This window comes from Trachypithecus francoisi, unplaced genomic scaffold (genome assembly GCF_009764315.1).
Source record: "Trachypithecus francoisi isolate TF-2019V2 unplaced genomic scaffold, Tfra_2.0 Lachesis_group15, whole genome shotgun sequence".
Classification (NCBI taxonomy): Eukaryota; Metazoa; Chordata; class Mammalia; order Primates; family Cercopithecidae; genus Trachypithecus; species Trachypithecus francoisi.
Window position 1 is genome coordinate 58091321 of NW_022681460.1, and position 18061 is coordinate 58109381.

General features: G+C 46.9%; 1 protein-coding gene and 1 long non-coding RNA gene across 10 annotated transcripts in view; one reads left to right on the forward strand and one right to left on the reverse strand.

The window, feature by feature from the left end:
• Positions 1-5246, reverse strand: part of ARID1B (AT-rich interaction domain 1B) — a 442707-nt gene extending 437461 nt beyond the window's left edge. For 7 of the 9 annotated variants that reach the window (XM_033234961.1, XM_033234967.1, XM_033234968.1 and 4 more), the window contains exon 1: positions 2989-5246. In XM_033234961.1, coding sequence (XP_033090852.1) covers positions 2989-4761 — 1773 coding nt within the window. In that variant the 5' untranslated portion in view covers positions 4762-5246. The remainder of the gene's footprint in view (positions 1-2988) is intronic. The other 2 variants (XM_033234969.1, XM_033234965.1) reach the window with 1 other exon arrangement.
• Positions 5247-11395: 6149 nt separating this feature from the next.
• Positions 11396-14373, forward strand: LOC117098033. Its single transcript, XR_004443147.1, has 3 exons — positions 11396-12108; positions 13298-13425; positions 13815-14373. It is a non-coding gene; the product is annotated as an uncharacterized LOC117098033 (long non-coding RNA).
• The last annotated feature ends 3688 nt before the right edge of the window (positions 14374-18061 follow it).

An 18061-nucleotide genomic window follows, 5' to 3' on the forward strand; every position in this document is an offset into this window, starting at 1 on the left:
AGACCTCAATATTTCTTTTCAGACTGCTCCATCTGAATACTCATCTCACAAAAATCTAGTAACAAACTGAATCATCAAATGGCTTATTTTACTTTTTAAAAAGACCCTTCTCCTACTATATATACACGTTTTGTCCCAATTACGAAAACGTTTGCCACCCAATAGAAACTATTTCCTGAAATCAAAAATGAAACTAAAAACGTATTAAAAGCCAAAATATTTCATCATTTAACAATATGATTTAATAGTATTTTATGACCTACAGTCAGGCAGCAATTTAATATTTTAGACAAATGACTGTTTCTTAGTATAATTACAACAACAAATACTAAATAATACTAGCCTTCCAAAAAGAAAAGAAAAAAGGGATTGTAAAAAAGACGCATTCCACATGTTACACGGTAAGGTACTTAAAAGAAATTCCTGAATCTAGGTCGCATGTCCATCACATTTCCCCCTACTGCAAAAAAAAAAAAAAAAAAAAAAGCTATTCCCAAGGGTCATAGGACATAATGGATTCACTCTCATTCCAAGAAAACAAAATACTGAAAATGATTGGTACCATTAAGAAAAAAATACTCTAAAGCAACATGGTCCTACATCTGCCTCTAACTTCATTCGTCTCTAGTTTATGAAGATGTGAATTTTAAATTGCTCCTTTAAAAGTAGGCTAACAAAGCAAACCTTTTTAAAATTATGTGGATTTATTTCCATGATTCTTCTCTATAATGTTTTTCCTCGTGTAAATCAAAAACAAGCTGAAATCACAAGTTTGCTATCAAGAATAGAAAAATATATTATCCTTAAAAGCCAAACTCCAATAACTTAAGATCTGAAAGCAGTGGACAGCAGTGTTCAGCCTAGGATTCACAAGATTATTTGTTAAATTCAGCCCTTCCTTCACTCTGACAAGTCTCTAAGGTATGATTATTGTTAAAATACCTCTTCCTCAAATAAATGAGTTACATAAAAATATACGTACAACGACTGTTGCTCCCCTCTAACAGATTAGAATTTTTTAAACGTTCTTGGCATTAACATGAAAGAAAAATCATTTGGAAAAAACACCCAGCACAACTTGCTTAGAATATAGTTTCCCTAATTCATTGTGTAAGCAGTTCGAACAAGGCTCAAATTACCTAATCTAACAAAACAATCAAGAAAAAAAAAAAAGATTCTTGGGGCATTTCTGTATTCTCCAAATCAAAAGCAAATATGAAATGATTGTTAGTATTTCACAGGAATATCTGATTCTTCCCCTTTTCATTATTGTTATCTGCAAAAATATTTGTGGTTTTCTTATTTCGTTTTTTAAATATGTGAATTCTAACTAAAACTCCTCATCCATAAATATCTTTTAACAGTCAGAACTGATAAATCACAAAAAAATGAAACTTAAATCTTGTTTATCAGGTGAATTACACTTCACCAAAATATATTGTTGCCTATCAAAATATTGAAATTTTCAAAATTTTAATGTTATATTAAGCCCCGTGTGCTGATAGAATTCAAATTTTTCCATAGTTGAATTCGTAAAGGGGAGACTTTTATAAAGGCTTTACAAATCCAAAAACTGGTAAAATTCGTGGTTTACTTATTTTTCAATGGCCTTACCCTCAGCCTCCAATTAAAGTCCATGATATATGTAATGTGCATATTGTAAGACTGTCATCAAAGATCAGAATTTTGCAAATGCCCAATACTGGAAACCAGCGAACCGTTTTTCCGTATTTGATCCTCTTATTAATAACTATGATTCATAATAGTTTCAGCTTTAAATACTGAACCTTACATCTGCTTGTAATAGAGCTCAGTTATTATTTGTGGCAAGAATTTTTGTGACTGTACTGCTCAGCACTTCTATTTACATCAGCAGTGCTAAATGCCCAATGGTGAGAGGGGAGCCAATCAGATGGCAGATTAGATGTCAACTCAGAGGCAGCTGTCTGGAGACTATTACAGCCAGTTTACCTCCACAATTCAAATTCCAAACCTTGCAAAGGAGATCAAGTCAGTCTTTAGGCTCAGCCTACTAGCAAGAAACAGCAATAGTGCAAGACACTTCCTAACAGCGCTGTAGGACTCAGGTGACAGCAAAATAAAGAAAATCCAAATAAATACGATCCCAAAAGATCAATTTTCACTAGTCTGCTATCTTACTGGATTTGCTGAATAAAACGCATGCCTAATCCATGATCAAAATAAGTTCAATTGATCCGGAACGTGCTCCTTTCACATAGTCTCCCTGTTGAAGGTGACTCCCTGCAAGCAGCCCGTAAGCCCAATAATGGATTTTCCTAGCTATTCTAAGGAAGCGAATCGATGTATTTTAGAATATTGCACCTCCACGTCGTTGTGGATTTTGGTATTATTCCTGCCAGCAAACGTTCGAGCTCGAAGCCCGCACCGAGTGTCTCTGAATGGCTTTCCCTAAGTAGGAAAAACCCACTCGCTTGTCACAAAGCTAACCCATTTTCCCTGCCTGGACCTCGGAAGCCAAGAGGGAATGTGCAGTGGCTAAAGGTGGGAAAAAGTTCCTCATTCTCTCCCCCGTTAAAGCACATTGTGGGCGCTCCCAGAACCGATCGGGTGGCTCTTCGGCCCGGCCGTCCTGGCCAGGAGAACCTATTTGTTACAAAAGCACCCGAACGGTCCCCGCCGCCCCAAACGGCGTCCGCGCGGGTGGCGCCTCGGGATCTCGCCTCGCGTTCCCAGGCCTGGGGGAGGGGGGGCGCGGGTGCGGGCCGGCGGGGTCGAAACCACCCGGCCCGGCCCGGAGAAGCCCTACCAGGCCTGGACCAGCGCGCCGGCCCCCGGGGCGCCCCGACCGCGGCGGGAGGCGGCCGCCCGTCAAGATGGCTTTGGGCGCCGCGCCCCCGCAGCCCCCGCGGGAAGACGGGGAAAAAGTACGCGGCAAAGAAAGAAACTCAGGCTCGCGGCGCGGCGAGGCTGCCGGGCGGAAGCAGGCCCGGCCGACGCGGGGGTTACCTGGGATCTGCCCATGGTCGGTCCGGGGGTGCCGGGGCTCATCGCCGGGTGACTCCTTTGTTGCGCGGCCGCCCAGGCCGGGCTGGCAGCAGCGTACTGGGCGCCCATGTCCTTGCCCAAGCCCATGCCCGCGGCCGCCTGCTGGCCGCCCGCCGCCGCCCCCGCCGCCGCCGCCGCCTGGGACTGGGGCTGCGACGGCGGCGGCGGCGCGCTGGGGCTGCTGTACTCGGGGTAGCTGCCGCCGTAGCTCCGCATCATGGGGCTGGGCGAGGTGAGCAGCTGATTGAGGGTCGGGGTGGCCCCCGACGGGTGCTGGTTCTGACCGGCGAAGCGCTGGAAGCCCCCCGCCGCCGAGCCGGCGGCCGCCTTGCTGAGGCTCGCGGCCCCGCCGCCCCCGGGGCCCATCATCATGCCGCCGCCCTGCTGCCGGGGGGAGCTCAGCACCCCGTACCCCGCGGACGAGCCCCCATAGCCGCCGCCGCCGCCTCCTGCTGCTGCTGCCGCCGCCGCGGCCGCCGCCGCCACAGCTCCCGCTCCTGCTCCTCCTGCTCCTGCTCCTCCTCCTCCTCCTCCTCCTCCGCTACCACCTCCTCCTCCTCCTCCTCCGCCGCCGCCGCCCGCGCCGGGCCGGCTGTAGCCCGGATAATGGTTGCACTGGCTGTTGGGGTACCCTTCGTGGGAGTTCTGCAGGGGGTCCATGCTGCCGGGGGCCCCGGCGGCGGCGGCGGAGGCGGAGTGCATCATCCCCATCCCGGGGCTTTGTTGTCCGCCATGTTGATCAAAGCAAGGCCCAGCGCGGCCGCCGGGGCCGCCGCTCGCAGGGGCAGCGCTGCCATAGTAATTATTAAACTCCGGGACCGACTGGCCGCCGCCGCCCCCGGGCACGGCGACCGGCGGCTGCTGCGCGCCCAGGGCGCCCAGGCCCGGGTGCTCGTAGCGGCCGCCCGTCGGCTCCCCCATCTTGGGCGGCGCGTCTTCCTCGTCGCCCGGCTTGCTCAGCAGCGGCGGGCCCGGGGGGTCGGCCTGGCCGCCCGCGGCACTGTCCTTGGCGCCTCCATGTTGCGGCTGCTCCATGTCGGGGCCGGGCTGAGGCGCGCCGCCGCCTGCGCCGCCCAGGCTGTTGTTGGAAATGGGATGTTGCTGCTGCTGCTGCTGCTGCTGTTGCTGCTGCTGCTGCTGCTGCTGCTGCTGCTGGAACTGGTTTAGCTGCTGCTGTAGTGCGTGGTGGTGGTGGAGGTGGTGGGCATGGTGGTGGTGGTGGTGGGCATGGTGGTGGTGGTGGTGCTGCTGGTGGGGCGGCGCGGCGGGGGCTTCGCCAACGGTTTTCAGTTTGTGGTTGGGGAGCAGCCCCGTCTCCATGGCCGAGCCCGGGCCCGACGAGGAGGAAGAGGACGCCGCCGCTGCCGCCGCGGAGGAGGAGGAGGAGGACAGCGCGGCGGCGCTTCCACCCTCCTTGAGAGCCGCCTCGGAGCCGCCGCTCTTGGCGCTGTGGGTGCCGGCGGCGGCGGCGGCCGCGGCGCCCGCGTTATGGGCCATGTTGAGTTCGTGACGGGGGAGCAGGGGGTGGTGGTGCACACTGTTCAGGCCGCCGCCGCCGTCGCCGCCGCCCCCCAGCATGGGTCCCGGTGCCGCCGCCGCCGCGCCGCGCGCCCCCGCCTCCAGGTCCCGGGCCCCGGGCGCCGGCCGCGGCCCGGGGAGCGCCCGCCGTTCGCCGCTGCCTGCCCGCGCCCGCGCCCGCGCCGCCGCCGCCGCCGCTGCTGCCCGCGCGGCCATGATCGCCGCGGCGTGGCGAGGCCGGGCGGGGGGCGGGGGGAGACAATAACCCCCACTTTTCAGGCCGCGGCCCCTCCTGTGCGCATCCACGCGGCCCGCCGGGAAGCCGCGACCCCCTCCCCCTCCGCAGGCCCCGCCGGAGCGCCGGGCCGGGCACGCCTTACGCTCTGGGCCTGCTCCCGCTGTGTGCTTTCATGGTGAAAGTTTTTAGTTCAGGTTTAAATGAAACTTTTCTCTTTTCCTCTCTAACCCGGATATGGGTAAATACACGACTGGCTGAGCCTATCGGGCCCAGCATGGCATGAGAGGGAGCGGGCGAGCTCGAGCAACTATTATCCACTTCGCTCGCATTACTCCCGCGCACTCGCAAAACGCGGACTGGACTCGTCCCCGGGCCGCCGCCGCCCGCCCCAGCGCAGCCCCGCGGGGCCCAGCCGGACTGGGGCTAAGGCTGGGGCCGGGGCCGGGGCCGGGGCGGCTCGGCGGCCGCTGGGAGCGCGGCGGCGTGGGGCGGCCGGAACCTGCACTTTCCCCCCGGGCCGCTGTCTCCTTGCCAAGCGGGCGTTCGCGTGTTTGTTTTCACGTCTAAAAGGAACGATACAAAGGTGGAAAACGAGTCTGACGAGCAGACAAAAGAGCGAGAAGGGCTGGGAAACAAAGTTGTCTATTGGCCTCAGAGGTTACAGGGAGCCGACGGAGAAATAAAATATTTAGGCAATCTGTGCAAAAGCACGGTCTCTCCCAGGAGTTATGTAATTTTCAGAACGTTCGCCTCTGCCTTGATTTCGGGCCATCGGCGTAATTCCCACAACTTCTTCCAACTGCAAAATTAGGAAAGATTTGAAATGAAGGTTAGCCCCGGTCAGAGAGCCCTGTGACCTGTACACAGTAGGTACTCAATAAATGCTTATGACTGACTACACCTGCCCCAAAGAGCATGTTTACATAACTCTTTTTGAGGGCACCTTAAACACGTATGTAAGCTTGTCAATGAAAACTCCAAGTATTCCCAAAGGAGCATTTTTTCTTACATGCACTTGGATGTCCTCTCTCGAGTATGTACACTGGTGTTTTCTGCGCCAACTTTCACATGAAAATTTAACTCTTGGTGCCAGAACAGCGACAGCTATGGGTTAGCTCGTAACTTCATAAATCTATATGACACCTTTCATCATATTTCAGAGCTTGATGTGCACAGTTAACGCTCTTGATATGCATTCATTTCAAAGAGATGTGGAACGAAACTAAAATATTACAGACATTATATTTAATAAATATAACAATAATAATATAAAACAGTCAACTCTAGTCCTAAAGTAGAAATGTTCCATACTTTGTTCTCTTAAAAATTGGTGTCTTAACATTTTATGTTTGTAATATTTGCATTGTTATTAATGTTTTCAATATTTGCGTTGTTATTAGTCACCTAGTAACATTTTGAAAAGCAAGACTTCTTAACCTTAGGCAATGACCCACTTGTACTAGTGTGGACTCAGTTTTCATTGAGAGAAAGCATTTAAAACTTGGCAAAAACAATACTTAAGGTTTTGGTATAGTTTTCCAAAATTATTTCATTCTTCAGCTTTCCATAAAAACTATTTTAGTTCATTTCCACTGCAGTGGTTGTTTGTTTGACCAAGTGTAAATATGTTACATGACTAAATGGAAAAGGATTGAGGGAAAACTGGTGACTAATTGGGGTGGGGGAAAGGGAATCAGGTGCACACTCAAGGGTCATTATAGAGTGTAAAAACAACAAATTGCAATTCAACGCAAACTGGAAAACGGGGTATATCGTCGTGTGTTAGAGAGAATAACAGAACCATAAGATGAATTCGTGCCAAATCATTCATCAGTTTTTGCCAAGAGAATACTACATCTTTGTTAGTGTGCCTTTTTGACATTTTTTCCTGGATTTTCTCCCTTTATATATTCAAATACATACTAATTATACGCATTACACCACAGAAGTTGAATTTTTAGTTTTTCATATGCAAATATAAATATATGTCTGTTTTATGTGTATCTATATACATATATTCTAAAATCAATTACATATTTATGCTTTTAGACATTTATAGTCAAACTAAGTATGTACACATAATCATAAAAGTGCATTTTTTCAAATTGATAAAATATATGAAAGTCAGTTCATACAAGTGTAGCCATATGTTGTAGCTTATTTTCACAGCTAATCCTAAAAGGGAAAATGAGTCACCAAGTTCAGCTATGGCCCTTTTCCTTAAAATATTTTTTCATATTGGAAAATCATGAAACAAAAAAAATTAGTAGAGAAATCAAAATCTCTTTTAATTCCATTTGCTTCAGCAAGTCAACTAGAAGATTGGAACTAAGAGGCTATAAAATAGAGGTCCCCAGCACAATGAAATCAGTCTGCTATAAAAGGCGACACATGCCAGTTTTTCCTCCCCAATGGCAGATGCCACACCCTAAAGCAGACAGAAGGCACTGCAGCCTGTAGGAGAAGCACAACACAAAGCCGACAGGACTTGGTTTTGTCTTTTAAACCAGGGAGAATGCTAAAATACCTTTCTAAAGTATCTTTGCTGAAGATAAGAAGTGCACTCGAATTTTTTCAACTTTTCAAACACACCTCAGGAAAACAAAATAAAAGCCTGTTTAGTTTCATTTAAACATCCAGGGCTTAATAAAACACCAATTGTCAGGGGTCTGTTACAAAGTGATGAAATAGGTTCCCATTACACAAAAGCACAATTCAACCACAGGTTCGAATTTCCATTGTGTTCCTTGCCTCAACTATCTCATATGGCAGTTCTACCTTATTGTTTCTTTTTGATGAAATAAGGTACTAGAAATCACTGTGCTCATTTTTCCTGATGAATTCCTTAATTTTACACCTCGTGCCTAAATTTCAAACCACAGTGATAACTTTAATAAGTTACCCTAACCACAAAGAAGCCATGAGGGGAAGGCCCAGAGGCTGCCCGAGGCCACCCTGGGTCCCAGCCGACCTCCCACCCACAGGGTGCTCCCCACGCCTTCATGTTTAGCCAGAGGATTACCCATTATTTTGTTAAACATTCCTTTTTGGTTACAAAAGACTTTTTTTTTTTTTTTTTTTTTACTGTATGGAAATATTAATATTCAAATACTGCGCCTTTTGAATAAGTTTTAGGGCACTGAATAAAAGGCTCTTCAACTTGGCCACTTAAAGAGGATTGAGCCAGATGGTAGTTTAAGAATTCCACAGTTCTGTTCTTTTTGCCTCATCATAGCCCATCATACTCTGTTTGCTTTCAGATTAGTCCCCTTTTACCGTTCTACTTATTTATTCGATGACTGAAACTATCACGATTCACTGCCCATCATATCTCTAACTATTCTTTATGTAATTTGGAAGCAATTTAGAATAAAGCCATGTCAAGGTTTTACAAATAAGAACTATTAAAGAGTAAAGCTTTGGATACTTGCTTTCCTTTTAGATTTATGAGAAATGCGATGAATAGAGCTAATGGGATTTCCCTACTGATCTTGGGCAGGGACTTAAGAAATCACCAAACAATTGTCCTTTTCACTTCTCCGATTTAGACGTTAGCAGTGAATAACTGCCGTCACTGCAAGATATGGGATGTAGCATTTGATTTGAAACAACTATGCAAATCAATTAGGTAGGATTTAAAAAAAAAAAAAAAACCTAGGCAAAAAAAATAGTTTAAATTTGGAAACTATGGCAGACAGTGTCGCTAATAAACTTACTAAGAAAATTATTGTGGGGATAATAAACCTGGATGGAGATAAACTGCATGTAGTCATTCAACAAATTTACCTGGAGTCTACCTTGTGCCATGCCTTGAAAATAAAAGATAATTACCTTGGTCCTGTCCTTCATAGGGGAGATAAACAATTAACAATCACTGAAACCTACTAAGGTCTGCCCTTCAATGTCACATAGGATTTGGCCAGTGAAGAAGCAAGCTCAGACCTTCCCCATCCCACAGCATTTCCTGCAGCGGAGCCTTGCTGGCTGCCATTAGCAGTCACCTGACCCTAATCCTCCCTCTGACGCAGCTCCAACTTGACACCTGGAACCCACCACTGTGGAGTTTGGACTTCCAGAATCTTAAGTTTAACCTCAGGCTACTACAGTTTCTCTCCAAAGTGCTTAGAAACATAGTAACACCAGTGAAATACATTTAGAAACACCTTACTACATTTTAATACATTGTACTTTTTATTTCATCCTGAACTGTCCTCTTTTGAGTGGCTTTATTACAACCTCATTTATACATTTCTTGTAACTTTTAGACAAATGTGTGTTCAATGGCTTCTTTCCTTTTATTTCCAGTACTGTCCTCAATCATTTTGCCATTAGTGAAAATAACTTACTGTACACCTACCAGTGTTTTTCAGTATTCTCCTACATCATGTCACGTAGTCATCTATGTGGCTGTTCATAGTGATAACATGCTGCCTGGCTGGCTAAAGGTCCTGCATAGGTAACTCCTCTATAGTTCCTCAAAAATAAATATTTGGGTAGTAAGCATATATAATCAGGTATACAAAGAAGTCACTTGGCAGTTGAATCACCTCAGTTTTCTAGAAAAGTTTCAGCAACTTGGCCGGGCGCGGTGGCTCAAGCCTGTAATCCCAGCACTTTGGGAGGCCAAGACGGGCGGATCACGAGGTCAGGAGTTTGAGACCATCCTGGCTAACACGGTGAAACCCCGTCTCTACTAAAAAAAAAAATACAAAAAGCTAGCCGGGCGAGGTGGTGGGCACCTGTAGTCCCAGCTACTCGGGAGGCTGAGGCAGGAGAATGCCGTAAACCCGGGAGGCGGAACTTGCAATGAGCTGAGATCCAGCCACTGCACTCCAGCCCGGGCGACAGAGCGAGACTCCGTATCAAAAAAAAAAAAAAAGTTTCAGCAACTTACCTGAGGGCCTTCTGGGTCTCTCACAGATATGATTAATTGCTTTATAGTACAGGTAAGCTTTGAGAATAAGACTATGTTTGAAGCACAGTAAGTCCCAAATAACAATAACTCGTGCATTAATGGAGCGCATTCCTCGTTTTTAGTTCACCTTGCTTATAGGCAATGACTTTGTTTCTAATTCATTCTGCGAGTCAGTGAGCACCTTTAAGGGTTTGTGACAGTCATCTAATTGTCTTGGTCAGGGCCAAAGGACTTGGTTATATGCTTTTCATACAGAAAATGACATAATTTCATTGAGGAATCTGCTTATTAACTCATTCCCCTAAAAATGCCCAAGTTAAATATAAAGAATTTTTTTCTCTCTGTAACTTGAAGTTACATTGCAACATGTAACTCTAAGACTTAAATTTCAGTGAGCTCTCCCTGGCATCTTCTTGGGCCCTCAGGTGACACCTGTGTCAAGCTGTACTCTGTGTAGTATAGGTGACCCTCTTTCTCAAGGACCAGACGTGCCAAAAGGTTTCCCTGCCAAATCATAACCCACAAGGAGCATCTGGGAAGGGGACTCCTTGCCTCAACGCCGATTATTCTTTTTTATTTTTTGAGACGGAGTCTCGCTCTGTCGCCCAGGCTGGAGTGCAGTGGCCGGATCTCAGCTCACTGCAAGCTCCACCTCCCGGGTTTACGGCATTCTCCTGCCTCAGCCTCCCGAGTAGCTGGGACTACAGGTGCCCACCACCTCGCCCGGCTAGCTTTTTGTATTTTTTTTTAGTAGAGACGGGGTTTCACCGTGTTAGCCAGGATGGTCTCAAACTCCTGACCTCGTGATCCGCCCGTCTGGGCCTCCCAAAGTGCTGGGATTACAGGCTTGAGCCACCGCACCCGACCCCCATTATTCATTTGACAAGGAACTGTCTATCACCTACTCTGCCCTAGCCCTGTGCTAGGTGCTGTGGCCACTATAGTGAACGATAAAAACTAATAATACGGCCGGGCGCGGTGGCTCATGCCTGTAATCCCAGCACTTTGGGAGGCCGAGGCGGGTGGATCACGAGGTCAGGAGGTCGAGACCATCCTGGCTAACACAGTGAAACCCTGTCTCTACTAAAAATACAAAAAATTAGCCGGGCGTGGTGGCGGGTTCCTGTAGTCCCAGCTACTCGGGAGGCTGAGGCAGGAGAATGGCTGGCGTGAACCCGGGAGACGGAGCATGCAGTAAGCCGAGATCGCGCCACTGCACTGCAGCCTGGGCGACAGAGCAAGACTCCGTCTCAAAAAAAAAAAAAAAAAAAAACTAATAATACTTGACCACATTGAATGTACTGGATCATTCATCGAATGATCACTAATGTAGAGTTCCAAAGCAATGGGTTCTGAAGGAAAGGTATGGGGTTCTATGAGGGAAATAGCCAAGGAGCCTGATGCAGACTGCGGACTGAGGGACAGCTTCCCTGAGAAAATGTGACTTGGGCTGAACACTAAAGAAAGAGGAGAAAACATTAAATAAAGAAGGGAGCCAGGCGCAGTGGCTCAAGCCTGTAATGCCAGTACTTTGGGAGGCCGAGATGGGCAGATCACGAGGTCAGGAGATCGAGACCATCCTGGCTAACACGGTGAAACCCCGTCTCTACTAAAAAAAAATAAAACTAGCCGGGCGAGGTGGCTGGCGCCTGTAGTCCCAGTTACTCGGGAGGCTGAGACAGGAGAATGGCGTGAACCTGGGAGGGGGAGCTTGCAGTGAGCTGAGATCCGGCCACTGCACTCCAGCCTGGGCGACATAGCGAGACTCCGTCTCAAAAAGAAAAAAAAAACGAAGAAGAAGGGAAAGAGTGTCGCAGACAGCAGGAGGCAAGTGGGACTGGAGAGCAGGGTGAGGGCAGGCATGCTGGGAGTGGTTGCTGAGATGGGACCACCATACTTGTCCCAGGCCCAGTTAAATCAGGGCTTGTGACCCAAAAGCTGGGAAGTCACCAGGGCATTTAAGCAGGAGGCTGACATCAGATCTGGGTTATGGCAAGAAACCACTGCTAGAAAGACAGCACGTTGGAGGTGCAGCCAGAGCTGGAATCGGGGGGCTGGTCCCAGGAGTCCAGGCTCAGACCTCTGGGACCAGGGAGGCCTGGCCACTCTCATTTATTGAGCTCTGAGGATATTATGATATTTAAAAAAACACAAAAGAGGATCATAAAATGTTTAATGTTTACATTTTTTAATTCCTAATGTACAGACTCAATAATACAATGCTATACAAATATGCCTTTTGCAGAATAAATATTAAGATCTATTTATATTTTTAATTCATAGGGCAGTGTGAGCTGATAATAGATCCCAAACTAAAAAGCAAAAAACATGATGAACATCTTTTCATCTAGTTGTCGTATCTCTAGGACTAAATGTATAACGTACCTGGCAACAACACCAACGTCTAAAGGTAGGCCTCTTTGTAAGTGGCTTTCCTAATGATCTGTGATGATTGCACGTAGCCCAAGTGAGAAAAGAGAGATGGTGGAGTTGTATGGGGACCAGAGGGACTATGGGGATAGAGACAAGTGAACTGATCCCACAGAGTCCACTACTTCATAATGTGCAGGTTGCTCACTGCTCAAGGCCAAGAAGGTGGGTGGGGTCTCTGATTCAGCTGGGGCCTTGCATGCCACTCTTTGAGTCCTGGCACAGAGCTGAGTCCACTGGAGAATGGGGTGTCTTTTCCTAACTTGCACAGAGCTCCATGTATGCTCACAGTGGCCCCCATGAAAGAGACAATGAGGAGGTAACACTGAAGAATTAGGTCGTAGATTAGATAAGAAGGTGAAAGGATGGCAGGGCCAAGGCCTTCTCTTTCTTCTTTTTCCTCTCCACCCCTTCCTGCCCAAACCAATTTATGAAGCAATTGGAAATCCCAGCTTTTATCCCTGCTGTCCAGACCATTCCACCCTACCCATCAGTCCTACCCAGCTTGCTCTCCCACCCCTCCTCTGATAAGCCAACCCTGCTCACAAAAGAAACTGAGATCTAAAGAAAGCTTCAGGCTGGGCACGGTGGCTCATGCCTGTAATCCCAACACTTTGGGAGGCCCAGGCAGGCAGATGGCTTGAGCCCAGAAGTTCCAGAGTAGCCTGGCCAACATTGTGAAATCTCATCTCTATAAAAAATAAAAAATAAAAATTAGCTAGGTATAGTCACATGTGCCTGTAGTCCTAGCTACTTGGGAGGCCGAGGTGGGAGAATCACCTGAGCCTGGGAAGTCAAGGCTGCAATGAGCTGTGATCAGACCATTGGACTCCAGCCTGGGCATCAGAGTGAGAACTTGTCTCAAAAAAGAACAAGCAAGCTTCAAGGTTTAAAAGGCAGAAGACAACTCCTCAGCTCCACACAATGGGAACATTCTGTAGCCTGAGCATCTTGTCTCTTATCTAGGAATCTGTGAGATTGAGATGATCCATGGAAAACCTTTCAAAATAAACAGACCAAATTCAAGACATCTAGCCATGAATTAAAACCAACCCCTTCTCAGGGCCACCTGCTTGCACAGCACAAGGGGCATCTTGCTTGTTGTCACTGATATAGAGGATGTCTTGTCCAATGTGACTGGCATGTCCCTGTTTTTTCCCATTTGCCAGAGACCTGAGCTGTCATTCACAGGTGCTGAGAGGGAGCAGGAGAGGCAATCAGAAGCTGAAGTGCCCAGGCCTGGGCAGCGTCCTTGTTTTGCATCGTGACTTGGCTGCTTCCTGCCACTTTCACACAGGTGCGAAACCTTAGGGCAAACCACCTTGAATATCTGCAAAAGGTAAAGGAGAAGCTGCCGAGCGGGGATGGGGATGCCTCCAGCCTGCGGCACACCCCTCCCTTGTTCTCATTCACTTACCTATTTAGGGATAGTGCAAAAACCTAGAAAAGAGAAAACCTCAGACACAAAGAGTTGTGTTTAATCAATGAACCCAACCACCTCTAGGCTGCATTGAGCTTGATAACTGTTACTACATACCATTTAGTATGTTTATCCTTTGTCTGGCACTTTGCATACATATGGCAGAGAAGCAAGTTGCCTAACCCAATATCTGTTCTTCCCACCTTTAGTTACAGAAGTCCCAATTTTTAGCTGACCACCTGTTTTAAAAAATCTACATTTTGCAGATTCCCTTGGAAGTCAGTACATCCACATGCCCAAGCGGAGCTTCATGGCAGCTCGGCTACTGGCTACCTCCTGACTTCGTGTATGAGAAAGAAGAATAAACTTCTGTCTTGTTTAAGCTACGGGTATTTTTTGCTTTGTTTTGGTTTTTTCCCCCCTTTTCTCTCTTTTTTTAGTAGAAAATCACATCTAAACCCAACTGATATAATGCATTATGGTTTCTCACATAATCCTCGCAACAACCCTTTGAAGAGTTTGTAAACGTCCCAAACCTTGGTTTCCTCCTGTATAACACACAGATCGCAGTAGTACTTACTTCCCTGGGCTTCTGAGGATGCAGTGAAATAATGCCTTCAAAGTTCTGAGCACAGCACCTGGCACGCCGGAAGTGTTTGATAACTGTACTTTATTAAGGTACTTTTCATCTCTCTAGCTGGATGATCAATTTCTCAAGGAAAAAGTCCCTGTCTTCAGTTTCTCTTATATTGTCTGCCACACTCAGAACATTCCTGAACCCACAGTGGGCACTCAATTGTTAACATAATTTTATGGCTGAATCCAAACATGCAAATAAAATTATTATATGCATTTTCAAATTAACTGTTTCTTTCAATGCAGAGAACTGATGTAGCTAAAGCAGCAATGACTCTTTATGCTAGTCATTTAAAATAAAGACAGGCTGGACACAGTGGCTCATGCCTGTAATCCCAGCACTTTGGGAAGCTGAGGCAGGTGGGTTGCTTGAGCCCAGGAGCTTGAGACCAGCCTGGACAACATGGCGAAACCCCATCTCTACCGAAAGATACAAAAATCAGCTAAGCATGGTGGTATGTGCCTGTAGTCCCAGCTACTCAGGAGGTTGAGGTGGGCGGATCACTTGAGTCCGGGAGGTTGGAGGCTGCAGTGAGCAGTGATCACACCACTGCACACAAGCCTTGGCAACAGAGTGAGACCCTGTCTCAATAAAATAAATAAATACAGGATTCCTAACTTCAACAGAATTAGTTAAAAGGCAGAGAAGGCCAGGCATGTTGGCTTACACCTGTAATTCTAGCACTTTGGGAGGCCCAGGCAGGAGGACTGATTGAGCCCAGGAGTTCAAGACCCACCTGGTCAACATGCTAAGACCCTATCGCTGCAAAAAATAGAAAAAGCTGGGCATGGTGGCATGCACCTGTAGTCCCGGCTACTTGGGTGGCTGAGGTGGAAGGATCACTTAAGCCCAGGAGGTCTGAAGTTCACTGGAACCATGTTTGTTCACTGCACTCCAGCCTGGGTGACAGGGCAAGACCCTGTCCCCCTGCGCTCCCCCCCCCCCAAAAGAATAGAAAAAAAAAAAGGCAGAGAGCATTTTTCTTAAAAGGTGGTTTCTGCCTATTAAGGTAACATATGTTTCCAGCTGTGTTCAGAGGACTACTACTCTAAGAAAGGAACTCTGTCTGACTTACCACCTTCCTCCAGGTAGACTTCCTCATTCTTGTTAGCTAAAGGACTATTGTGTAGACATGAGGTTCCTAACTGTAGAGAGCATTGCAGAGTTGCTACATACATGTTTTAATGCTCGGGCACATCACAGTAAGGCTTGGTCTGTACTAGTCTAGCATGGCAGTTGTTTACAAACAACATGATTATTAGTGCTGATTCTACAAGATTGGTTTCCCGTTGACCCCAACAGAAACAATGCAAAATATTTACCCTTTTCTAAAGCATAGTAAAACTCCTGTGGTTTTTGAAACCAGACCAAGAACACATGTAGAAAACCCCATGGATTATTTTAAGTGAACTTATTTTTTTAAATCTCATTAACTTTTCACCATATGCTGTTTATTTTTATATCTTGCATAGGCTGAAAAGTGAAAATAGACCAGGCCACTGTGTTTCATTTCAAGCAAATCATTATGAGGATGACACACACAGACTCTGGGGAGTTCAGAGAAAAACAAAGATGATTAAGGGGCCTTTTAAAAATGACTTATGAGAAAAGGTACTTAAAGCTCTATATGTTCCTTAAGAAAACAACCCAGGAGGCAAACAGGAAAACTGCTCCTCACCACATGGATACAGTATTCCTGCAGGGGGGGCTTCATAATCTGTGGAAAGAAGGGAGATTTGCATCCCAGCTCCATGTTTACCGGCCGTGCAAGTTTGGGCAATGTACTGACCTTCCTGTGTACCAGGATGTACGTGAGACACTAAATATCCACTTCGTACAATTTCTGGGGTAAGAATTAAATGAGTGTGTGTAAGCACTTAACATATTGTCTGGAATTAAACAGGTAAGGAGGTTTGAGTGTGTGTGTGTGTGTGTGTGTGTGTGTGTGTATGTAATTTCTAAGTAGAATAGATGTGTGTTGTATGCTTTCAGGAAAACCAGGTCTACTCCACTCAACCCCAAGCATTTCTCCTGCTATGTAATTAAACTTCCTCCATTAAAGATTTATGGATTTATTCTTTTCCACAAAGGCTTTGAGTCTTGTCAAAATACAAATTTGCTTCTAACGAGTAATACCTTAAACTTGTATCAGTTATTTACACCTTCTTATGAACATATTTTGGATCTGTTTCTGAAAGCCTGCTTTGATGAAGAAGGAAAGGAGACAAGAAAGTGGATGTGGGTGCCAGAGAGAAGGTGAGCTGAAGTGGGAGGGGAGACCTCAGTGAATGGGAGGCTGCATGGTGGGGACAAAGTCTATTTTCTGCACAATATCGCCTCAGACCCAGCCCTAGATATTAATGAGCTGAAGGTATGAAAAGGAGAACATACCTAAATATTGGAAAAGTTTTTCTTTCCATCTGAACAGTTCAGTCTCATGGGTCCTCAACCCATTCCCTCAAGACTGAGATCCCAGGGTTTGCCACCGCTGACCATGTCATGATAGACTCTTGGTAGGTGGAGATGGGTACTGAGAAGGAGGGTCATGCCGTAGGGGGACACTTTTCCAGGCAAGCCCAAGTTAATTCCATGATTCTGTGGCTACATAGATGATGTGGCTACGTAGATGATTCTGTGGCTACATAGGACAGGGGATGATGTAGAACATTTCTACTTTACAGGTGATGACGAAGCACTATAGATCCTCTACCACTACAAAAGGAGGCTGATACCAAGGCAGGAGGGAAGAGGCAAGTAAAGGAAGCTGCTGGCCCTAGGCCTCTGGAACCTGCACCCTCCCATGTGGGGCCATGTGGGTCCCTTTGGCTGTAATGACAAGGATTGGTGCATACACAGAGATGAGAGTCCACATCGCCCACAGTGCTGTGGAGAAGAGGACAAAGAAGGAAGAAACTGGAAAGGAACGGAAGTGGAAGTGGGCAAGAAGAGGGAGGGATGAGAGAGGTAGAATGACAGAGAGAGAGAGGAAGAGACAGCCAGACATGGTTACTAAAGACATCACTGGGTCTAGGAAAAAAACAATGTTACAGACTATAATTTATCATTTGATACATGTATCATTAACCAGGCTAGATCCTCTTACTAGTGTGAGATAATTCATGGAAGTCATAGCAATTTTAGGCTTGAGGTTAAAACTGTAGAAGATGGATGGTTGCGATGGCTCATACTTGTAACCCTAATACTTTGGGAGTCCTAAGTGGGAGGGTGACTTGAGGCCAGGAGCTCAAGGCCAGCCTGGGCAACAAAATTGAGACCCCATCTCTACAAAAAAAATAAAAAATAAAATTAGCCAGGCATGGTGGTGCACTCCTGCAGTCCCAGCTATTTGAGAGGCTGAGCTGGGAGGAGTGCTTGAGCCTGGGAGGTTGAGGTCGCAGTGAGCCATGATCATGCCACTATGTTCCAGCCTGGGCAACAGAACAAGAGACCCTGTCTCAGAAACAAACAAACATAAAACTGTAGAAGATGAGTAAGACCCTGTTAGCCTTTCCAATTAGTATTCTTTCTTGCTGATTTTCCGGAGAGAAATTCCTTAAACAATTGGCCCCACTGACTCCATTTTATTCCATAATCCCCGCCACATTCTAATTTCTAGCCTCATCTGGTCCCTGGAAAATTTCCATCTCTGGTTTCTCATGACCTTCTTTTTTTTTTTTTTTTTGAGACAGAGTCTCGCTCTGTCGCCCAGGCTGGAGTGCAGTGGCCAGATCTCAGCTCACTGCAAGCTCCGCCCCCCGGGTTTACGCCATTCTCCTGCCTCAGCCTCCCGAGTAGCTGGGACTACAGGCGCCCGCCACCTTGCCCGGCTAGATTTTTGTATTTTTTAGTAGAGACGGGGTTTCACCGCGTTAGCCG